This window comes from Neoarius graeffei, chromosome 16 (genome assembly GCF_027579695.1).
Source record: "Neoarius graeffei isolate fNeoGra1 chromosome 16, fNeoGra1.pri, whole genome shotgun sequence".
In the NCBI taxonomy this organism is placed as follows: Eukaryota; Metazoa; Chordata; class Actinopteri; order Siluriformes; family Ariidae; genus Neoarius; species Neoarius graeffei.
In genome coordinates, this window is record NC_083584.1 from 29,781,400 (window position 1) to 29,807,142 (window position 25,743).

The following is a 25,743-nucleotide window of genomic DNA, read 5'->3' on the forward strand; positions in this document are numbered from 1 at the left end:
TGACAAAAATGTAACAGAAAAACTATGCAATGAAACGCAAAAGACAGTAATAATTAGAAAGACGATACCTGGCCAGATCGAGTGAAAATATGAGTTACACACATTGCTACCAAATCTTGTTAGTTACTGGTCTTTCCCTAATTATCCCCCCCTTTTTTTTTTAAGGAAAGAACACTGGCCAAATGAACAATAGATTTGTGTACCCTAAATTGTAATTTTTAATTTTGATCTTTGGTATTACTTATTATTGTACATTTGGTTAATTCAAATAATAACAGTAATAATCATCAGCAGCATTTTTAATTGTTGTTTTAGACATTTTTCTTTAAATTTTATGACCATCATTAAGTCTTATTTATTATTAAGAGAAGGTGTACGTGTTGTGAAGTATCTGGGCAGTATTTTATATACATTAAATAACAATATCTATTATTATTAATTATTATTATTACTATTATAAATTGTGTTATATCTTTTCTTTAAATTTTAGCATTACTGCTATTAAGTTACATGTTTTATGTGCTGTGTGTATAGATGCGTTATTATGATTATTATAAAATGTATACTGTTTCTACTTATTCAGGTGACATTGGGCATACCTAACAACCTGTGTTTTCTCTCTCTTCCCCCCATCCCGTCTGTCCCTCTGAGTTACATGTCAATCCTGAGATCGAGATGCTGACCTCTTCTGCTCCTCGGACCTGCCTGATCGAGTCAAGTCAAGTCAAGTTTATTTGTATAGCGCTTTTAACAATAAACATTGTCGCAAAGCAGCTTTACAGAATTTGAACGACTTAAAACATGAGCTAATTTTATCCCTAATCTATCCCCAATGAGCAAGCCTGTGGCGACAGTGGCAAGGGAAAACTCCCTCAGACGACATGAGGAAGAAACCTCGAGAGGAACCAGACTCAAAAGGGAACCCATCCTCATTTGGGCGACAACAGACAACATGACTATAACATTAACAGTCCGAACATAAAGTCAGCTTCGTTGATGCTATAAACCCCCCACCGATGGAAACCCGAGTGCAAAACCATTCACGACAACCGCAGTCCCAAAGTCAACAAGTCAACTGCAGTCCCCAGCCACAATCCATCCTGATGCTCTACGTCTGGTTGGAGTCTCATCACATCGCTCCTGTGAAGGACAGCCCCATATGGACAGTGGAAAGTCACACTTAAGCTGTGTTCACATATATACCGGTACGATACTGGTATAACTGTATCGATATAAAGTATACCGGTACAGTTTAGTGCATCTGTCCACACTAGCGAGAAATGTTTGCGGTTTTCTTTCACGGTAGTTGAAATGCGCGTGCGCGAAATGTTTCCGTGGTTACCGAGTAACTTCCTTCCGAGAATATGGCGGATGAAACAACGTGTGTGCTTTTTGTTGTCAATGTAGTGTCTGTATTTCTGGTGGTCATTTATTCAGTCGAATCATATAAAATGCGCGAGGCAGTTGAGAAAGAAACAAAGAAAACAAATCTCCGTTCTTCACTAACTGTTCCTGGCATCGCTCGTCTCCCCAAAGCTCCAACAAACACATAACTTCATCTTTGCTCCATGTAGCTCCACGGTCGTTTTGAGCCATTTTGACGTTTTATTTACAGCTGGAAAGCATGTGCATATTGTATTGTATGAATAACCCAGGGTTCATTACGCATGCGCATTATATTTGTATCGATACAGAGCCGCTTCATCTGTCCACACTACAGCGAAGCGCTACAGTACCGATACTGTCCTGGTACAAAACCCATACATTTGTGGGTTTCGTACCGATACAGTTATACTGCTACAGTACCGGTATAGTTGCTAGTGTGGACAGGTGTTGCGGTACGAAAGTAGTTTCGTATCGGTACAAAATCCCTAATGTGGACAGGGTACTAGAAGACGCTCTGGACTCTTACAGTAATGCTTTTATGGCTGAGGACTACAGTTGACTTGCTAACTTTAGGACTGCAGTTGTCATGAACAGTTTTGCACTCAAGTTTCCATCAATGAAGATCTATAACATCGACACTGACTATGTTAAAACTGTTATAGTCATGTTGTCTGTTATCACCCAAATGAGGATGGGTTCCCTTTTGAGTCTGGTTCCTCTCGAGGTTTCTTCCTCATGTCGTCTGAGGGAGTTTTCCCTTGCCACCGTCGCCACAGGCTTGCTCATTGGGGATAGATTAGGGATAAAATTAGCTCATGTCTTGGGTCATTCAGATTCTGTAAAGCTGCTTTATGACAATGTCTATTGTTAAAAGCGCTATAGAAATAAAATTGACTTGACTATTATTACTAACAACATAAAAACCATTTTGATCTCAAGCCCATTTTAAAGTCTTGGCTTGAACCTTATATTGATCGAAACCATCCTGTAGCGCTACATGATCCAATCGCATGATAATGGCGAGACCACACAAGAAGAAATGACAGGCGAATACATAGCCCATGTCTCTGAACCTGCCATTCAGTTTTCACACCAAAGAAAATTAAACAAGCTGAAGTTTCACCATGAGCTCAGACTGTGCCAATAAAGCAAGACCTCAATCAGTGTCAGGACTAGAGAGCCTGTCAGATAGAAGACCGTGGAATCCAGACACTTAATGACTGTGTAGCAGCTCTGAAGGTTTCTGTTCCGAGTGTGTATGCTGTATTAATGGCGGCAGGTCATTGCACCCAGAGAGCCCTAATGGGGGGCCACAGTGGAAGGCACAGGAAATTGATTAAAAAAGAGCAGGGCTATTTAAGTGTGCACGGGGCGATTAACTCACCTGGGGCTGCTGGCTGACGGCTTGGGGTCATGAGATGATAGAGAATGATGATGGATTATGGCGGACTGGTCTTAATGCACACTACCATTTCCACTGTTTCACAGTCAGGCTTTTATATATTTATATATGAAATGCAGAGCGAGGCAGAGACAGAGTAAGGAAAGAGAAGAATCAAACAAAAAAAAAAGCAAAAACAAAAAAAAAACCACGTAGAAAAACAGAAGATGGATCACAACAGACAGTTTACTGGCACAAATGGGTAGAAAGCCAGGCTAGAATGAGAAATAAACAAACAGAGATAAATGGAGGCATATATTAGGAATATTTTTTTACCATGTCTATGAGAGACTCTTGGATGCGGTTGAGTGTCGTTCTCAGTCTACTGCTAATCAGCCCCAGTCCAGATGATTCATACTGCAGCAAAGAGACAAGAACGCCACACACAGTCAGAGATGGTCCCTACTTGTCACTTTTTGACAACACACACAAACCGTGGAAATTCATTCATGCTTTCGTTCAAATGCAATTACTACAATTAGAGCACTAAGCCCACCCACATGCAGAGAGGATACAGAGAGATTATAAATGCTCTCTCATGACTAATCATCCAAAATAATCACCAGAACACAAACAGTATTATTCAGATCAGGGACGGGGTGTGCATGGATTTGTAGGTCAGCATGAAGCCGACGCGGTGGTTGAGCTGCAGTGAGCTGTGATCTGCCAAACCACAACTGACCACAGCCTGATTGTAAACGTCACACCCATTACTATGGGAACATACGGGGAAAACTCTGGAAATTTGGAAATTCATAGGAGCCACACAAACCATGTTAAAAAAAAAATCTTCATAACACAGAGAGCAAAACACAGACACGATCAAAAGTGGATTTATAGTTTTTGCCTGCCAACTGGAAATGTTTTTTACCGCAAAATTTGTTTCATTACGGACGACCCGTTCTTTTCATCGTGCGTTCAATACTCCAACTACTCCAAGAGGACTCTTTAAAAAGGACAGACCAAACAATTTGTAACATAAATCTCACTTAGCTATCATCTTTGGCTGCTAAATATTCTCATTTCGGACACGTTTATACTATCACGCAGATCATCTGCACAACACTTGAGCAAATGCTGAGGCTCAAACGGCTTTAATAACCTACGCACCTGTAGTTTCAGTAATTTAACACAGCAAAACCAATCGCTTAAATACATTAAGAAACAAATAAACAAATAAATTAGTCAGCAAGTCCATGTGAACACTGCGTCTCAGAATCACTGTACTGTTCACACTTCATGATTTAAATCCCCTTTGATCAGTTGTTTTGTTTCAGGAATCGTGTTGTGTTTATTTTTATTTAACCTTGTAATTAACAACCATTTGGATCTGACCTGCCAAATAATTTCTTTTATTCTATCGTACATTCACTGGATATAAGCAATTGCCTGCTCGGACTGACTACTCTACTTAGACCCCGAAGCCGCCGCCAGGCGCCGCTAAAACCGCCATTTAGAATTTGAGCCGCCAGCCAATAATTTTATAAGCCAATTTGAGCCGCTATCTAATAAAATTTGGCTGAGCCACTAAGAATTGTGTACATCAAATAATGGGTTTATCCACATCATGAGCTACAAGAAAAGTGACACAAGCATGATCAACTGTACACACTAGTAGTAACACAATAGAGACGTATAGGCATACACTGTAGAGATTTAGAACTGATATCACAGCACAGAGAGCCACCACAAGCTTGCCGTTGTGACTACCTGTCTGGCTTCCCGCCCCTCACACCGTTACCATGATACACTGGGGAACCCGGGAACCCACCCAGAGCATCAATCGACTCCGATATCGACGAGATGGCTGCATTCTTTGCCGCTGCTGAGGGAAAGTGTAAAGGTATTTTTTTTTGTTTGTTTCACATACTTCGAGATTGATAAAAAAAAAAAAGTACTCCACCACTCTACTTTCATCATAGTAAGATAGCTGCCAGTCCTTCACTGGTCATTGCTAGTGAGAGTAGATAGCTAGATGCCTTCCTCGAACAATCCAGATTAGCTTATTATTAGCATTGAACTACAATCTTGCTAGATTTATATTTACAATGAAGTAAGAGACCAGGGGACCTGTGGTAATTTGCTATTTATTCCCCCCATTTGTTTGATCCGTTCGCCCGGATATATGCCACACAGTGACGTCCAGTATCAGCCATTTGCAGCCATAAACATTTTGGTGGCTGCAGCAGCCATTAAGGTTTTGGCTGAGTCAGCTAGCCAGCCAATAATTTCATCAGCCAGTCATTATCCTGAAAACAAACGGCTTCGGGGTCTAACTCTACTACTAGGCTAATCAGCTCATATACCATGAGTAGAGAAGAACAAAAATGGCGGCTTGCTGCTGAAGCAACCGAGGACGAAATAAAAACTACTTGAAAACAAAACCCCAAAAAATACAAAAGAGCAACAAAATATGTAATGAAAGTATTTCATGGTAAGAACGTATCTTTTTTTTTTTTCCCCAAGAATTATCATCGCATTTTTCACAAATTGCTCCAGTCATTTCGCCGGTTCATTTACATTCTAAGTAGAAATGATTTTGTCGGACGTTTTGTATGAAGTTTTTATGTATCGAATTTGCAAAAATTAAAAATGCTCCGTTTCTCAAAATCCAGTGAATGTGGATCGAATAAAACCATTATTCCACTCAATTTCATTGTTCACGCATGTATAAACTGGATTCAGGGATCTGCTACGCGTGAGAGCTGACGAATTTGATTTCCTCTCTCGTCGTTGTTTTTGCTTTTTGTTGTAGAGGCGCTCACGGGTCAAGATTCATCACCAAAAACCTCAGCCATGAGTGAAAAATTCAAAGCCTCAATGATCACTCATAGATTGAGAAAACCACACTGCCGAACCGTTCACACTACAGGTGCGGTCGCTGCGGGAAATCCTAATTACGATCCAAATAAATCAACGCAAATACAGTAAGTATAAATAAGTGTAAAGTAAATATGTTAAAATAAATAAATAAGCAAACAAACATCTCTAAATACCGCAAGTTCAAAATAAATAAGTTGAAATCAGTCAATAAGTAAAAGAACAATAAAAGAAATAAATGAATGAATAAATAAATCTAAACAAATAAATGTGTCAAATAGATAAGCTTAAACAAGTCTATCATACACATCTACACCGTGTATAATTTAAGATGGGGACACTGAGGGGAGAGTCACACTGCACTCTTACCCAGCAGCTTGGTCTTGATGCGGCCGGACGGCTGCCTGAGGTGGGTGTGGATGGAGACGGAGCGTGCTTTAAAAAAAAAAAAAAAAGAAAGAAAAAAAAGAAAAAAAAATGACAGAAAAGAATTTTCTAAAACCAAAAGCAATCCAAAAGCAATGTTAAACCACCCACACACACACACAATATAATATAATATAATATAATATAATATAATATAATATAATATAATATATACACACACACACACACACGTGTATATATGTGGGTGTGTGTGTATATATAGGCGTCACGGTGGTGTAGTGGTTAGCGCTGTCGCCTCACAGCAAGAAGGTCCTGGGTTCGAGCCCCGTGGCCGGCGAGGGCCTTTCTGTGTGGAGTTTGCATGTTCTCCCCGTGTCCACGTGGGTTTCCTCCGGGTGCTCCGGTTTCCCCCACAGTCCAAAGACATGCAGGTTAGGTTAACTGGTGACTCTAAATTGAGCGTAGGTGTGAATGTGAGTGTGAATGGTTGTCTGTGTCTATGTGTCAGCCCTGTGATGACCTGGCGACTTGTCCAGGGTGTACCCCGCCTTTCGCCCGCAGTCAGCTGGGATAGGCTCCAGCTTGCCTGCGACCCTGTAGAACAGGATAAAGCGGCTAGAGATAATGAGATGAGATGCATAGACATATAAACATAGACGCCGCATGCTGCGTAGAATCATACGTCATCCTCGCCGCCATATTGGATGTGGCAAAGTGGAGATTCTTCAACCGTCTCTGGTATAGCGTCTCGACAGTAGCCGAGAATAAAGATGCCGCATTCATGTGCTGCGTTTAACTGTACCAACAGGTTTACCGTCCAAATGAGATCACATGGGATTACCTTTCACAGGTGAGACTGGAAAAATACTTTTCATTGTATTTGGTCATTATAACGTAATTTTACAAACAGATTTTTCTGACTTTGTGGCTAATATGAAGTCTCGTGCATAATAGCCGCTCGGTGAAACCTGTCTCCAAACAACGAAGTATTTCCTTCGTAACTACGCTGATTGTTGTTAGTTGCTTAGCTAACTTTTCACATACTATGTAGGTTTCCCAAAAATAAAGACATGAAAAAGCAGTGGGAGACAGCTGTGTGACGGGAAGGGTTTTCTGCTACTCCGTCATCCATGCTCTGCAGTGAACACTTCAGAACGGAGGATTTTGACAGAACAGGTCAGACAGTCAGGATCAGAGAGGGAGCTGTTCCTCCAGTCTTCAGTCTCCCAGCTCATCTCCACCGGGTAGGTGTATAGTTATAAGCAGTGAGAATTAGATAATACAGTGCCACACTATGATGAACGTTTTTGAACGTATGATGAATGAATTTTTTTTTTTTAAAGATTTTTTTTGGGCTTTTTGCACCTTTATTGGATAGGACAGTGTAGAGACAGGAAATGAGTGGGAGAGAGAGAGACGGGGAGGGATCGGGAAATGACCTCGGGCCGGAATCGAACCCAGGTCCCCGGATTTATGGTATGGCGCCTTATACACCTGAGCCACGACGTAGGTTGTAGGGTGGTTATTTTGGCCTCAGGTTTTGGTAGCTTGCTACAGTATGCTGACTGATTAGCTTACCTGAGCTATCTATCGCGTATCTGTCGCTAGTTTGCAGAGTACAGGCTATTTCGCACACTATTTAGAACCATCACATTAAAAGTTATACATGTTGTTTTGATGCCTGTTTGTTTCCCAAATATATACGCGTGTGTCTTAATGGGTGAATAAAAGGCATCGAGTTAAATATTATTGTAGAAAGGGGCTTTATGAAGTTCAGTCCATTTATTTGCATTGGTTTACGGGGAAGATTTGCCACATCCAGTATGGTGGACACTCTGACGTATCCCAACAACGGGGCCACCAGCTCAATGCGGCGTCTATGTTTATATGTCTATGATGATTTTATATATATATATATATATATATATATATATATATATATATATATATATATATATATAAAAAATGTGAGTATGTATGTATGTGTTTTTTTAATATATATATGCAAAATTATGATATTATGGGTGTCTGTGTACATATGGATGTGTATGTGCATAGTTATAGGTATGTGTATATGTGTATGTACTGTATTGTATGTGTATATATGCATAACATAAGTATCTGTATATATGATTTGATTTGGTCGATTTTATACCATGCTGGTATGTCTTGGTATGTTGGCATGTTTCTTGTTTGTTGCTTTTGTTTTCTTTTGTATATATAGTTTATTATGGCAGTAGGGACGTTTGATTCGCGGTGGTATAGAGGGTTAGGATTTGAGAAGTTATTTACTTCTTCCTAATCCTTTCCGAACATCATTATGTTACTGCCCTGTGGCTACGCTATTCTGTTTATCACGATGTTTTGATTATTGCATTTTTTTTAATTTGTTTTTATATCTTTACTGTTTGGAATCAATCAATAAGGTCAGTTCTTTGGAATCAGAAATAAAAGATGGCCTGGGTTTTTAATATAACTGCTCATATTCCCTACTGCTTCAGCATACAAACAAAACAAGTTTTTCTATTTTAAAGCAGAATAGTGGATGTCAGTTGGTCAATTATAGCACAGCCTTCACTTAATGCTTAATTTAACAATCTGAAAGAGAGCCATTTTTTACAGAGACAGTTGCTCTATCAGTGGTGTTGGAATGCCTGTGCTCAGCTCGGCTCTCCGCCCCCAGAGGTGATTCATTTTTCCCAGTGCGTCTGTGTTTCTCCATATCTTTCTCTTCCCCATTCCTTCCACTCGGTGCCTTCGGGGCAAGTTATTAACTTTAAACATGCAGTCTTCAGTGTGGAGGTTGATGCATTATTGTGCTGTCCAGCCGGCATTGCAGCGGTGCACAGATATTCCTCAAACTCATTTCTCAAGGAAGTCACCCTTTGAAGGTTGTATGTGTTTAGAGTTAGTTAGGGGTATCAGCTTCAGATGCATGTTAAATATTCAGTATTTAGCGTCTGCTACCGAAGTGTGGAACAATGCACGTCACCAACATCCAACATCGTACCTATTCGTGCAATTTCATTCATTACAGTGCAATATACAGTGCTGAAGAATGGAAAAAGACTGACGTTGCAAAATGTCGCCAACTTGTTCATTCCATGCCTAGAAGACTTGGTGCTGTCATTAAAAATCATGGAGGCCATACAAAGTACTAGATGTAGTAGTTTTTGTTGTGAGGTGTACTCATTTTTGCACCACCCTAATTTGAGTAAAACTGAAAAATGTGTAATCTAAGTTATATTATTAACCTTACTTTCACGTTCTAAGTTAAACAGATGTTATATTAAACTTTGTCTTGTCAACATTTTGGAAATTGTTTGTGTTCATTGAGATATTGTTTAAAATGTTACTTTTCAAAGGGGGTGTACTCATTTACGCTCAGCACTGTATATTTCAATTGCAAGTGCATTTTCTTGAGAGCAATATACATTTTCATTCTGTCCACATTCACTGGATATGAGCAATGGCACGCTCTACTACTAGGCTATCAGTTCATATACCTTGAGTAGAGAAAAACAAAATGGTAGAGCACATCAATTCAGATATATCACTTTATCAAGTACAGAAAAGAAACAGAAATAGCTAAATAAAAGAACGTAGGTCCCCCCCCCATATCTCCTGTCCCACACTCCAGCCCAGTCGGTGGCAGTAATGCACCTTTAAAGGAACAGTCCACCGTACTTCCATAATGAAATATGCTCTTATCTGAATTGAGACGAGCTGCTCCGTACCTGTCCGAGCTTTGCGCGACCTCCCAGTCAGTCAGACGCAGTCAGACGCGCTGTCACTCCTGTTAGCAATGTAGCTAGGCTCAGTATGGCCAATGGTATTTTTTGGGGCTGTAGTTAGATGCGACCAAACTCTTCCGCGTTTTTCCTGTTTACATAGGTTTATATGACCAGTGATATGAAACAAGTTCAGTTACACAAATTGAAACGTGGCGATTTTCTATGCTATGGAAAGTCCGCACTATAATGACAGGCGTACTAACACCTTCTGCGCGCTTCGACAGCGCATTGATATCTGAGCTCCGTATCAATGCGCTGCTGAAGCGCGCAGAAGGTGTTAGTACGCCTGTCATTATAGTGCGGACTTTCCATAGCATAGAAAATCGCTAGGTTTCAATTTTTTTAACTGAACTTGTTTCATATCACTGGTCATATAAACCTATGTAAACAGGAAAAACGCGGAAGAGTTTGGTCGCGTCTAACTACAGCCCCAAAAAATACCATTGGCCATGCTGAGCCTAGCTACATTGCTAACAGGAGTGACAGCGCGTCTGACTGCCTGGGAGGTCGCGCAAAGCTCGGAGAGGTACGGAGCAGCTCGTCTCAATTCAGATAAGAGCATATTTCATTATGGAAGTACGGTGGACTGTTCCTTTAAGGCAGTTTGCCAACCACCAAAAAAAAAACCTAAAGAAGAAGAAAATAATGGTGGCATGTGTTGCTGAACCAACCGAGGACGAAATAAAAACTCTACTCGAAAACAAAACCCCAAAAAATACAAAGGCAACAAAATATGGAATAAAAGTATTTGATGGTAAGAACATTTTTCCCCCCCAAAAATGATAGCATTTTTCAAAAATTGCTCCTGTCATTTTGCCGGTTTGTTTACATTCTAAGTGGAAATGATTTTGTTGGACGTTTTGAATCAAGTTTTTATTTATCGAATTTGCAAAAAATGAAAAATAAAAATGCTCCATTTCTCAAAATCCAGTGAATGTGGATAGAATAAAGCGGTTACTCCACTCAATCTCGTCGTACATGGCTTACAGCCAACTTGGCACTATGCGCCTCGTCGGCTATCCGCTCATGTACGACTCGATTTCATGGAATAACTTAATTATCCTATCCACATTCACTGGATATGAGCAGTCACGCACTCTGATTGGCTACTTCACTACTAGGGCAGGAACTACGGCACTACGCGCCTTGTCCGCTATCAGCTCATGTACGACTCGATTTCGTGGAATAACTGTTAAACATTCTGCAGTGTATTCGATCCCATTTTATTTTTTATTCTATTTATTACATTCTATTTTACTCCTTTTCTTTTTTTAACACTATCATTGCTACTTACACAGCACGGCGCTAAGCATTTCACTGCATGTCATATTATGTATGATTGTGTATGTGGCAAATAAAATTTGAATTTGAGATTTACTCTGTAATGAAATTCCGAGTTCACATTTTTAGTTTGAACCTCTTCCATCTAAATGCTGGTCTACTTTTACTTTGGCTAATATTTATTACAGAACCGACACTCCTGTTCAACTACCTGGTGCCAGTAGGAATTCATCTACTAACGCAGCAGCGCTTTAACCCTTTAGTCTATCCATCTCTCTCACCTCTGCAGCTGTATGCTCTGCTTAAACAGATGAGTTTCTGAAACTTCACGTTAATACTGCAATCAACACCATCGCACTATTAATCCTGTAGATCATTACATTCCAGGAATTTCGCAGACACTTATCCAGAATGACATACAACATACCCAGAGCAGCCTGGGGAGCAGTTGGGGGTTAGATGCCTTGCTCCAGGGCACTTCAGCCATTCCTGCTGGTCCAGGGAATTGAACCTGTGAACTTTTGGTCCCAAAGCTGCTTCTCGAACCATTAGGCCATGGCTTCCCTAACTAGCTGAGTCTCTGCTATAACGCAGTGCAAATTTGTTGCACAGTTGCACTGCTTTGGAGTCCAACATTTGCACCGAACATCTACACAGTGGTGCTTGAAAGTTTGTGAACCCTTTAGAATTTTCTATTTTTCTGCATAAATGTGACCTAAAACATCATCAGATTTTCACACAAGTCCTAAAAGTAGGTAAAGAGAACCCGGTTAAACAAATGAGACAAAAATATTATACTTGGTCATTTATTTATTGAGGAAAATGATCCAATATTACATATCTGTGAGTGGCAAAAGTATGTGAACCTTTGCTTTCAGTATCTGGTGTGACCCCCTTGTGCAGCAATAACTGCAACTAAACATTTCCGGTAACTGTTGATCAGTCCTGCACACCGGCTTGGAGGAATTTTAGCCCGTTCCTCCATACAGAACAGCTTCAACTCTGGGATGTTGGTGGGTTTCCTCACATGAACTGCTCGCTTTAGGTCCTTCCACAACATTTCCATTGGATTAAGGTCAGGACTTTGACTTGGCCATTCCAAAACATTCACTTTATTCTTCTTTAATAATTCTTTGGTAAACGACTTGTGTGCTTAGGTTTGTTGTCTTGCTGCATGACCCACCTTCTCTTGAGATTCAGTTCATGAACAGATGTCCTGACATTTTCCTTTAGAATTCGCTGGTATAATTCAGAATTCATTGTTCCATCAATGATGGCAAACCGTCCTGGCCCAGATGCAGCAAAACAGGCCCAAACCATGATACTACCACCACCATGTTTCACAGATGGGATAAGGTTCTTATGCTGGAATGCAGGGTTTTCCTTTCTCCAAACATAACGCTTCTCATTTAAACCAAAAAGCTCTATTTTGGTCTCATCCATCCACAAAACATTTTCCAATAGCCTTCTGGCTTGTCCACGTGATCTTTAGCAAACTGCAGATGAGCAGCAATGTTCTTTTTGGACAGCAGTGGCTTTCTCCTTGCAACCCTGCCATGCACACCATTGTTGTTCAGAGGACTCACGAACATTAGCCAATGTGAGAGAGGCCTTCAGTTGCTTAGAAGTTACCCTGGGGTCCTTTGTGACCTCGCTGACTATTACACGCCTTCCTCTTGGAGTGATCTTTGTTGGTCGACCACTCCTGGGGAGGGTAACAATGGTCTTGAATTTCCTCCATTTGTACACAATCTGTCTGACTGTGGATTGGTGGAGTCCAAACTCTTTAGAGATGGTTTTGTAACCTTTTCCAGCCTGATGAGCATCAACAACGCTTTTTCTGAGGTCCTCAGAAATCTCCTTTGTTCGTGCCATGATACACTTCCACAAACATGTGTTGTGAAGATCAGACTTTGATAGATCCCTGTTCTTTAAATAAAACAGGGTGCCCACTCACACCTGATTGTCATCCCATTGATTGAAAACACCTGACTCTAATTTCACCTTCAAATTAACCACTAATCCTAGAGGTTCACATACTTTTGCCACTCACAGATGTGTAATACTGGATCATTTTCCTCAATAAATAAATGACCAAGTATAATATTTTTGTCTCATTTGTTTAACTGGGTTCTCTTTATCTACTTTTAGGACTTGTGTGAAAATCTGATGATGTTTTAGATCACATTTATGCAGAAATATAGAAAATTCTAAAGGGTTCACAAACTTTCAAGCACCACTGTAATTCTATACTGGACTTCTCATTAATATGACATGGAGAGGATTGCTGGGAAACGTTCTTTTGTTGATTTTTCCGCTTTTATTGGTATTTTTCCTGCTATGAAACAACACAGTAACGGTGTTAGTGATGTCCTCCTGTGACATCAGAACGTCACAAAGGCACAGCGTCACCCAAGAGATTAGTAAACAAAGTACAAGAAATATTTCAGAAAAAAACATGAGTTTCAGGATGGGGCTTTCTTTTAATGCTCCTCAGCCAGTCCTCACAAACTGATCTCCTGAGAAACGTCGATGAATTCAAATGAGCTACCAAAGAAGTCCGATAAAAGTGGATAAACTCAACCCTTGCCTTTAAATCCAACGGTAACTTTTTATAAGAATTATACTGGGTGAATTGTTGTATTTGTGAGCAGGACTTCATGCTGAAACTCATCCCTTTAAACAGTGATGTCTCAGAATAAAAAAAAAAAGTGAACGAGCATTCTGGGAGGTACAAGAACGAACTTTAAAAGGGAAAACGTTTCCCATTAAAAAGTAAAACTGGGGTCACTGACAGCCAATTCCCACTTCAAAATTCCTACCGTGTCACATGACACTCAGTCCGCTCTGATAACTATAGCGGGAATTATGTACTGGAGTGCACTCACGAGAAAACTATCAACTGGTGTGACAGATTCATAAACATGCAGTTATATTCTCATATGCACCATGAAAAGGGGTAAACAAAAAAAAAAAGAAGCTGCAGTTCATCTGGACATAACACTGAATAATTCATCATCAGAGAGCAGAACAATGATACTCAACAATGAGAGAGCTTTACCATACCACTTCATTCCGGCCGAAGAAGGTGTACACGGCGTACAGGTAATAGTCGAACAGCTGTGACACGCAGTGGATGACGTCAAAGGCGATGGGTTTTAAAATGTTCATCATCTGCATGTATTTACCTGCCAAAGACAACAACAGTAGTCAGTGCCAGAGTCGATTAAAGCGAGGTGGACACGAATATTAATTTATCAATTATTTAAAAAGGAGCGAGGAATATTAATCGAGTAGTCATCACTTCAAATTTTGATAAACTGCTATAATACAGCTATGTATTACATACAATAAATTATACTGAACATATAAATATCTAAATTTATTCTTTCCACATTCACTGGATAGGAGCAATCGCACACACTGATTGGCTACTCGACTACTAGGCTATCAGCTCATATACTGCAAGTAGAGAAAAACACATGATGGAGCGCATCAAATCAGATATATAATTTATCAAGTATTTAAAAGAAATAGCTAAAAGAATATAGACCCTTTTCACGTGATGTCACGACAAACGCGGCCGCCATTTTGGACATGAACTACCAGTAGTCTACCACAGCCAACAACGAGGAACGACGGCGAAGCATCGAAAGGAATATAGCCATCAAAGAAAGTTTTTACTTTCAGCAAGACTTCCATCATGCCATTATATTGTTGTGCACCTGGATGTAGTAACCATCAACACACAAGGCAAGATTTATCATTTTATCGGATCCCGACAGATGCTGACCGACGGAGAAGATGGATGGTCTCTAAAATATTGGCAAAATGATGTTTATTGACATAGCAATCGTGTGTAACGGGAAGCATTTGCATATCCGAAGTGTTGTGTTTACATCAAAGATAAAATAAACCGATAAGACAACGACTGCTGCTGCCAGGTTGGGGACACAAACTAGTAGAAAGGAAGTGTGCCAACAGTGCCAACACACTTCCTTTGTGGTCGATTCTGCTTTAAGGTAAGATGCGTTTAATTATTCGTCTGCTGTGGGTTTGGAATCGGTAGCCTGACCGATTCGTTCATGTTTGTGGTGCCATTTGTTTGTTGACGCATGTTGAAATGGAAGATTGGTTGTTGACATGATTTCCAGTGATGCTTTGGTGCTGCTGTGGATCAGATGTGTTGAGTAGCCTGACTGTTTTTTTTTTCTTGCGTGTGGTATCATTGTTGACGCGAGGTTGTTTTTTGAACATGCCAATGCGGACACGATTTCCCCTGATGAGTTATGATTTCAGACGCGATGCGTGTGTGGAGGTGTGGAGTCTGCGTGATATGTGCGTAAGATAGGCTTCTCATGTGTTTGGAGATCCGCGCTCTGAGACAAGCGCAAGCACCCCACCCCACCCACCCCCAAGGGAAAAAAAGGGGACCCCCGGAAAATATCGGCATAGTTTGAACACTGGGTTGGAGAAAGTAATGGCAAATAGTGAGTGCACAAACCATAGAAGGTAAACTGTACACAGCGCCAGGGCAGTGTGATGGTATGTCTACTTTTAGATTGTGTTAGCTTATCAATGAACACACTCGTCACTCGACGAGTTTCACGTCTTTACGACGGATACTTAAATGTGTGTTAGGTATTATTGTTGCAGTCTAAGCAGTCATTGTAGCAGCTAGATGAGCGAGAACCGAAAGGGTCTGTGCCATAAACCGTTATTTCTTCATGTCCAAAATGGCGGTCGCGTTTACGAAGGTCACGTGAGTGAAAAGGGTCTATAGGTGTCTCCCCCCAGTATCTCCTGTTCCACACTCCAGCCCAGTCGGTGGCGGTAATGCACCTTTAAGTTGGTTTGCCAACCACCAAGAAACCCTAAAGAAGAAGAAGAAAATGGTGGACCGTGTTGCTGAACCAACCAAGGACGAAATAAAAAGTACTCGAAAACAACCCCCCCCCCCCCCCAAAAAAAGCAACAAAATATGGAATAAAAGTATTTGATGGTAAGAACGTATCTTTTTTATTTTCCAAGAATTATTATTACAGCATTTTTCACAAATTGCTCCTGTCATTTCGCTGGCTTGTTTAGGTACATTCTAAGCGGAAATGATTGTGTCAGACATTTTGTATAAAAGTTTTTATTTATCACATTTGCAAAAAATAATGCTCGGTTTCCTAAAATCCAGTGAATGTGGATAGAATAAAACAGTTATTCCACTCAAATCTCGTTGTACATGGCTTACTGCCAACTCGGCGCTATGCTCATCGGCCATCAGCTCATGTACGACTCGATTTTGTGGAATAACTGTTAAATATATAAAGCAAGGCTATCAATCGATTTAAAAAATAAGTAATTAATCACACATTTTGCAGTGAATTAATCACGATTAAAAACTTGTTTTTCTTCTCTAGTCTAAAGCTTGTTATAAGGCAGATTTAAATGTAAAATCAGCAAATGAATGTAGAATGATCACTAAAGATGCATATTTCGGACCCCACTGCTTACTAGCATCTTTAAATACAGAACTATGTAGTTGCAGAAAGAAAATTCAGACCTATTAAGTGCCAGCGGATTTCAAAATCAAGGCCAGAGAAAGAGAGAGAGAGAGAGAGAGAGAGAGAGAGAGAGAGAGAGAGAGAATACACACAGATAAAACACGGGCAGAAAACACTCAGCTAGTGTATCGGACGTTTTTAGTGATCCAAGTAGCCAAAGCATCAGTAACCTTTTCACCTCCCGGTTTAGTTCTTCGCCCACGGGTACCCCACTCCTGTAATGTAGACTGGCGAGCAGTCCAGATGGTTTCCGCAGGGTGTTTCGCGTGAAGATATTTTAAAGACGAGGTGCTTCTGTGATAATCGAATTCGGCTTTGCAAGCTGTGCAAATTACTTTTGTTTTCTCACTGGTTTCATCGGACTACTTTTTATATTGAAACTTCCCACCCAAAACTCTTTCACAGTTCGTCTCCATCGTTAATGAGGGATTGTCTCTGGCTAGGATGAGGTTTCGCGGCATCCGTGTCATAGGTCAGCCTCAACACAGGAAGTAAACAAAACGCAGCTGCGTTAACTGAGGTTTGGGTTTTTTTCCAATGTGTTAAATGTTCAAAATTAATCACAACGATTAACACGTTAATTTTGACATCTCTAATATAAAGCAATAACACTGGATTCAGTTTGACAGCTAGATGTGCTAGACAGGCAATGTTAAATGTTTCATCAGGTTAGAAATACACTCCTACAGTAATCAATCTCTCATTTTTAAGAATTCAAGAAATGTACACTTGTCAATCATAATGAGATCTGATGGATTGATTGGGCATCAGTGTTTCCATGCACCCTGAGGCACAGCAATTAATTTAGGAAAAAACATAACACCTACATAAGAAACACATAGTAACACTAGTGCATCTCAAAAAATTAGAATACCATGAAAAAGTTCCTTTTTTCATAATTTAATTCAAAAAGGTAAACTTTCATATATTCTATATTCATTACATGTAAAGTGAAATATTTAAAGCCTTTTTTGTTTTAATTTTGAGGATTATGGCTTATAGCTCATGAAAATCAGAAATCCAGTATCTCAAATTATTAGAATATTCCCTAAGATCAATCAAAAAAAGGATTTACAATACAGAAATGTCCAACTTCTGAAAAGTATATTCATTTATACACTCAATACTTGGTTGGGGCTCCTTTACCATGAATTACTGTATCAATGCGGTGTGGCATGGAGGTGATCAGTCTGTGGCACTGCTGAGGTGTTATTGAAGCCCAGGTTGCTTTGATAGTGGCCTTCAGCTCATCTGTATTTTTGGGTCGGGTGTTTCTCATCTTCCTCTTGACAATACCCCATAGATTCTCTATGAGGTTCAGGTCAGGAAAGTTGGCTGGCCAGTCAAACACAGTAATATCATGGTCAGCAAACCATTTGGTAGTAGTTTTGGCACTGTGGGTAGGTGCTAAGTCCTGCTGGAAAAGGAAATCAGCATCTCCAAAAAGCTCGTCAGCAGATGGAAGCATGAAGTGCTCTAAAATCTCCTGGTAGATGGCTGTGTTGACTTTGGACTTGATAAAATACAGTGGACAAACACCAGCAGATGACATGGCACCCCAAATCATCACAGACTGTGGAAACTTCACACTGGGCTTCAAACACCTTGGATTCTGTGCTTCTCCACTCTTCCTCCAAACTCTAGAACCGTGATTTCCAAATTAAATGCAAAATGTACTTTCATCTGAAAAGAGGACTTTGGACCACTGAGCAACAGTCCATTTCTTTCTCTCCTTAGCCCAGATAAGACACTTCTGACATTGTCTCTGGCTCAGGAGTAGCTTAATATTAGGAATGCGAAAGTTGTATCCCCTTTCTTGAAGATGTCTGTTCGTGATGGGTCTTGATACACTGACACCAGCCTCAGTCCACTCCTTGTGAAGCTCTCCCAAGTTCTTGAATCAACTTTTCTTGACAATCCTCTCAAGACTGCAGCCATCCCTGTTGCTTGTGCACCTTTTCCAGCCACCCTTTTCAGCAATGACCTTTTGTGGCTTACCCTCCTTGTGGAGGGCATCAGTGATCATCTTCTGGACAACGGTCAAGTCAGCAGTCTTCCCCATGATTGTGGTTGTGTGTACTGAACTAGACCGAGAGATACACTGTGTTCATACTGTTTTACTCAAACTCAAAATTAAATATTCTAATATTTTGAAATGTTTATGTTTTTGTACTGTATGCCATACTGATTAAAATAGAAAAATGCTTGAAACATTTTAGTTTATGTGTAATGAGTCTATAATATATAACATTTTCACTTTCTTAAATAACTGATGGAAAATATTGAACTTTTTCACAATATTCTAATTTTTTGAGATGCACTAGCATAGTTAGGATTGAATAAGGACTTTTGAACAGAAAGAAAACTCAATGTTAATGCTGAAGAGGGCTTATTTATTTATTTTTTTAGACTCACAATTCCATGAGAAACTTCATTCATCTTATAAACAGCAGAACACAATCCCTTGTAATGTCATGGGTATTTGTTCTGTGTAATAAAATTCCTCTACTGACGCAAAATCCGTTTGTTATTTGCTGTAAAACTGTCAAGGATTAGTGAAAAAAAAAAGTTCCTGAGAAACAGCAAATTACAGGACTTAATTTTTTTTTTTTTTTAAACTGAAATTGATTAAAGTTTTCCCCAGTTTATTTCTGGGTCGCAAAAAAAAAAAAACACCCAACACTGAAGCATGACTCACAGACAAAAACCTCAAGGAAAGAAATAAAAGGAAAAAAAAAAACCCCGTCACCTCTGTCACAAGATGGATCCATTCATTTCTACTCAAGAGCTAAAACCTAATGGAGTCTGGGCTTCCATGCCGGTTGATGCATTAAACGAATTATCATTGCTTCAAATGACCTGAAAGAGACGAGGAGGCAAATGCAAAACAGATCTCCTGACAAGGAGCCACGTCGATGCACACACCTCTGCCATTAGCCTATTAATTGATCGGCAAATCGGGGTCACTTGCGCAGGGTCGCTGTTTTGTTCTGTGTCCTTTAAAGTGGATGAAATGTTAAAGGTCAAATACTTACCAACCAGACGGATCACGTTAAGAGTGGTGTTGGTCAGGATGGGGGCATTGATCTTGTTCAGGCTGTAGTCAGATCTTTTTCTGCTGCGCAGTGTCTCTCTGGACACGCTGATCACACACAGAACACACACAATATGTTTTGATTAAAAAAATAATAAATCACTGTATGAAACATCAAGATGTTTCGTATACTCAAGAGAGACATCGAGTTAAAACTACTATGTCTAATAAATACAATACAATGAAATATACACAATTTAAATAAATATATGCATAAATTATTTTGTGTGTGGATATATGACGTGTACTGGGAAATATGCCACTTGTATTTTTCATACGAACTATATCCAGGACATTGTATAACATATTTAAATAATATTGGCTGGCTTTTTTTTGTGGTCTATCAGATATATTCCATTCAGCTAGCATGATATTGAACGAGTCTTCGACTCGTTCAATATCATGCTAGCTGAATGGAATATATCTGATAGACCACAAAAAAAAGCCAGCCAATATTATTATTATTATTATAAATTCCTTTCGAGTGTTCAACCCGTCTTCCTCTTTCAAAATTCTCTCAAAACCTTCTGTATTTAACAACTCAAACCTGGCGGCCATGTTTGTTCACAAATCGTCACAGTTGCTCGCTAGTGCAGAACTTTTACGTCTCCGATGTGTGATGTCATGTTGTCTTGACAACCATGCAATATCGTAAACCATATTCAATGCTCGTTCTCCATTGGGTAGAGTGACGTAACACAAGTAGGATAATCGATATGCTAACAATATTGCATGCTATCAAACCAAATGAATGAAACCCGCTAGAAGGGAATAGAACACGTTTGTATTCGATCGAAAAAGTGTCCTGTATGCATCATAATTCCCAATATTTCACTCCGACGAGGTCACTCCCAGTGTTTTCCCGCTGATTCGACGCGTGTTGTCAAAATGGCGAACCTTTTCAAAATTAAAATTCTTTTGGTTAACTTGCAGGGTTTTTTTTGTTAATACAAAGAGCATTACAAGGTAGTGTGAAGATATGAAGTTTATCTTCTCGTGCTTGAAAATATTTGCTCGCTTCGCTCACTCGTGAATATATTTTCACCACTCAAGGATAAACTTCATGTCTTTGCACAACCATGTAACATCCTCTCTCTCTCATTCATGTCATCCATTCATTCATCCAGCAGGTTGGAGTGGATGGAGGAGAGTGTCAGTCAGGAGTGATTTGTGACAGAAGGTTGCCAGCAAGAGTGAAAGGGAAAGTGTATCAGACAGTAGTCAGAGCAGTGATGATGGATGGTTTGGAGACAGTGGCATGGACAACAAGACAGGAGGCTGAACTGGAGGTAGCAGAGCTGAAGATGCTGAGATGTTCATTGGAAGTGACAAAGTTGGGCAAGGTTAGAAATGATTAGAAATATTAGAGGGACAGCGCATGTAGGACGGCTTGGAGACAAAGTGAGAGAGGTGAGATTGAGATGGTTTGGACACGTACAGAGGAGAGATCCAGGGTATACTGGGAAAAGAATGCTGGAGCCATGCTAACAGCGCCCGGGGAGCAGTTGGGGGTTAGATGCCTCGCTCAAGGGCACCTCTAGTCTGGCTAACGCAACTTCAAAGCTCTGCAAGCATTTGGTCTGGCAAAGATATTAAGCCCAACCGTTTCCCAAAGCGCGTGGTTGACCCGCCTCCCTGAAATGCCTCAGTTTGCTACTGGTCGAAGCCAGAAAAGGCTGTGACGAAGCTTAAACCAATCACATCACTCTTTCCTCTGACGCATGTGATGCGACGGGGCTAACTGGTAGATTAAACTCTTACCGAAGCCGGTCGGGAGCAAGGCGAAAACGTCCTTCCTTTCAATAAATACCTCCAGGGCTGCTCTTTGCTCCGTTTTCAATGAGAACTTGCTCCATGTTCGTAATGTTTCTAGTGAATGAAGCGTTTCCGGCATAGATTCTGTAAACAATCTGTGGCTTCTGGTCGCAGTTCTACTACGTCACTGCCTTGAACACGCCTCTACCCAGGGCCGTTGGAGATGCTCAAAGTTGACTGACTCCCGATTTTTCGGGAGCTTGGAAGAGCTGTAGATAGCTTGCCTGGCCAGACTAAGCTCGCAACAGGCCCTCGTGTTGCGTCACGCTTAGGATGGGCGGGCCCAGGCTAGGGCACCTCAGCCCAAGGCCATCCCATATTAACCTAACCTGCATGTCTTTGGACTGTGGGGCAAACCGGAGCACCCGGAGGAAACCCACGCCGACACGGGGAGAATATGCAAACTCCACACAGAAAGGCCCTCAACGGCTACCTGGTTCGAACCCAGAACCTTCTTGCTGTGAGGCGACCGTGCTAACCACTACACCACTGTATCGCTCACGGTGGCATAGTGGTTAGAAGGAGGGACCCCTAACAGGAACAGCCAAAAGAAGAAGAATACATACATGGCTTTTTAATTCATTTTTTAAATTTTCATGTGTCACAATAGAATGGGATTATTAAGCTCCAGGGTGCTTCAAAAAATTTGATATCATTTCACAATCTAATAACTTTGCCAGTTCTTGTTCAATTGACCTCAAATTTTAACAGCATGTGTGGAAACAGGTCAAAATTTTACGTTTAATGTTTTTATCTTTTTAGGTATAGAAATGCCATTCACTGGAAAAGAAAAGGCGTTTTGCGTGTTAGAGTACGCTCGAACACAGTCGAACAAGACCGTGCAGCGTGCATTTATAAGAGAATTCTCTAAAAATGCACCAACTGCAGTGCAGATTTGGACACGGCACAAAAAGTTTAAAGAGGAAGGCTGTCTGTGCAGCAGGGCAAAAGGATCTGGACGACCACCAGCATCGGAAGAGACGATCGAGCGAGCAGGTTCGCGAATATTGAAAATTTGTAAAATCGGTCATGGAATCCGCATACCTTTGAATGTCTCATTCAAATTTTGAGGAATAAATCTTATATTGCTCAACATTAAGCCTGTTCAGTTTCTTTTGCCTAGACTGTGTAGTTTCTGGGATATTTACATCTCAAATATCATCACATTTTTTGAAACACCCTGTACTATGGGCATGAATTTACAGCTCAGTATAACTGATCATGTTGAATCATGGTAACGTTATGCTCACTATCAAACTGAACAAGCACTGCTCATAGATTCCCTCATCTTCAGGAAGTACCGTATTTTTCGGACTATAAGTCGCACTTTTTTTCATGGTTCGGCTGGCCATGCGACTTATACTCCGGTGCGACGTATATATGTTTTTTTTTTTTCACCGCGGAATAACTGGAGCTGATGCTGAGTCTGATGACAGCCACGCAGTAGAAGAGGAAACGGCGCTTCATCTGCCGCTGGAGGCAGAGTTGTTCAGAAGCGACACCGAGGATGAGGAATTCAATGGATTTGCTGATTTGGAGTGAAATCATCAGCTTGATAAACTTGATTGACCTGTGTTTTATTATTAATGATAGGCCTATAGTTATTTAAATAAGTTATGTAGTGATTTTAGGCAGTGCTTAATTTGTGAAGTGGGAGGTCCCAGAACGCAGGAGGTGGGTGGGTCCGGCGACTCAAAAAAAAAAAGGTGGGGGATGGTTTACTATAACTTTACGCACATGCGCTTATTGTGTGTGTAAAATAATAATAATAATAATAATAATAATATCAGACATTATGATCTTAGAAAACGCTTTAGTGACAAACAGTTACAGACAGTAATATGTCGTGATATATTATAAAATATTAATTTTTATTAGTCTATATATTAAATTATATATTACATTTATCTTCTAAAATAACAGACTGTACTCATCACAACCGGTTTATTTCACCATTGGAGATCAGATCACACAAGACATGAGTTAAATGACTCATTTTAAGGATTTAAGTAGGGGATTTAAAAGCGGTTGTTGTTGGGTTTTTTTTTCACTAGACGGTTGTTTTTACTACCGTACCTGTCTTTGGAGATGATATACCTATAGCCTAATTGACCTTTGATTTGATGAAATAAAATTCGACAAAAAATGAAGAATGACACTCCTCGATGATGACTACAGCTTTAATAACACAGATGAAAGAGCCATGGGGCGATAATAAGCCCTACCGGTAAAAATATTCTAAAAGCAAACTGATTAATGCATCAGTAATAGGCTACTAATATTAGTTATAATAATAATATAGGCTATTAGTAATAACGATAGTGATAGTATTAAAGATAGTAGTAGATATTTAAAATAATCAGACTAGGCTACTTACAGGGCAAAGGGCGCGTTATCACTGCTCAGCTGTTCGTTTATTAAATAAACAATGCAGTCGCGCAGTAACCACGCGCCGCTTATCAGATACAATCACAGATTCTATGGATAGAATAACCCTTCAAAAAAGTGCGACTTATAGTCCGGTGCGACGCATATATGTTTTTTTCGTCTTCATAATGCATTTTTTGGCTGATGCGACTTAAACTCCGGAGCGACGTATAGTCCGGAAAATACGGTACTTTATCCTGGTCCAGGCAGCAGTGATCTCAGAGACCGACCCAGGAATGAGATGCCAATCCATCACTGAGGGTCTCGCCCACAAATTCCCACTTAGGGAGAATTTCCAGTATCACTGACTTTTTTTTTTTTTTAAGAGGTGGGAGCGAAATGGAGAAGACAGATGAAACCCACATGGATACTGGGAGAAGATGCAGACAAACTCCACACTGACAATAACCCGAGCTCAGGATAGAACCGAGAACTCCAGAGCTGTGAGGTGTAACAATACCCACTGTACCACCATGCTTCATTAGTGGGTCTCAAAATAAATTGGGTGTTTTACATTGATTATGATACCTGCTAGCATCTCCACGCATGCTGCGAGCATGCAAAATTATTCCACCATTGTGCTGTAATCGATTCAAACGTATTCACACCTGTTTTAACTGCAAAAACACAACAGGCAGGCCAATCACACCACAGTGGGCCACTCTAATCCTGCCAGTTTGTTCCATTTAAAAACGAGTCTCTTCATTAACCACATTGTTCCTAATCATCTATTAAAACATTACAGTAGCATGTTACAGATTATGGGGATATAGACATCAGTATGCTTTATAACAACAGGTACTGAGCTTACTTAAAGGGGAACAGAGGGCAATATATATGCTGCGTTCATGTGCTATGGGAATTATGGTAAATACCAAACGCTGACATGGAAAGCACACATGAACGCCCCCTCTTGTGGTATTTTCCACTGGGCAACTCGTATAAAATTTTGATACACGAGTTGCCGAGATGAGATGAACTTTAACCTTTTCAACATGGCGGCGAGCGGTACAAGACACTTGAATGTTAAGCACTGTACGCTACTAAAGTTTTTTTTTTTACTAGTACTAGTGGGTAGTTTTTTGTGTCTATGCAATGTTGCGTCATTAACAAGTGTAATATAATATGTTAGAAATCCGTTTCCTTTAAAAATGTGTTATGGTTTGTTTTTACCTATCCAGAGCAGACGCTATTGCTAACGATAGCTAACTAACTATTGCTAACTTGGATCTGGTCCACCATCTTTAATTTGTCAACAACAACAAAAGCATGTGAACACAACACACTGGTAAATACCACTTCCCAACTGGAAAATATCATCTTCCCATAGCACATGAATGCAGCAATAGAGTAAATATAACAATAAAACACACATTAACGAACCTTATTCAAGACTTACAAAAGTTTTTTGTTCTAAGGTTGGAAAGTTACAGTGTTTTGAAAGTAGCTCGAGCAAACTATTTCCGCAGTTTGAACAGCCCGCCATGATATTAATTTTATCCAAACAGAATGCACGATCATTTTCTCTGCGTAACACTCATGACGTATGTATGTGCCCAGTTGTGTTGGCTCATTGAGGTTTGGAATAGCACGTTTGAAATACCTGTTTCTGCCTCTTGCGACGATTTCGCAAGTCCACGGTTGGCGCCTATCTCATTGCAGCAAATAAATTCTGCTGGACTCGTGAGCAACTCCACGTTACATTTTCCGCACGAGCACCACGCCATGTCACCTGCACGCAGA

The 25,743-nt window shown here is 40.2% G+C and overlaps 1 protein-coding gene across 2 annotated transcripts in view; it reads right to left on the reverse strand.

Annotated features, from left to right (window-relative positions):
- The window catches only part of vps50 (VPS50 EARP/GARPII complex subunit), a 457,944-nt gene that overhangs the window by 107,108 nt on the left and 325,093 nt on the right, over window positions 1-25,743 (reverse strand). Inside the window, exons 20-23 of one of the 2 annotated variants that reach the window (XM_060942754.1) lie at window positions 19,700-19,806; window positions 14,176-14,297; window positions 6,017-6,082; window positions 3,104-3,184 (exon numbers count right to left, since the gene is read on the reverse strand). In XM_060942754.1, coding sequence (XP_060798737.1) covers window positions 3,104-3,184; window positions 6,017-6,082; window positions 14,176-14,297; window positions 19,700-19,806 — 376 coding nt within the window. The remainder of the gene's footprint in view (window positions 1-3,103; window positions 3,185-6,016; window positions 6,083-14,175; window positions 14,298-19,699; window positions 19,807-25,743) is intronic. The other variant, XM_060942755.1, reaches the window with a different exon arrangement.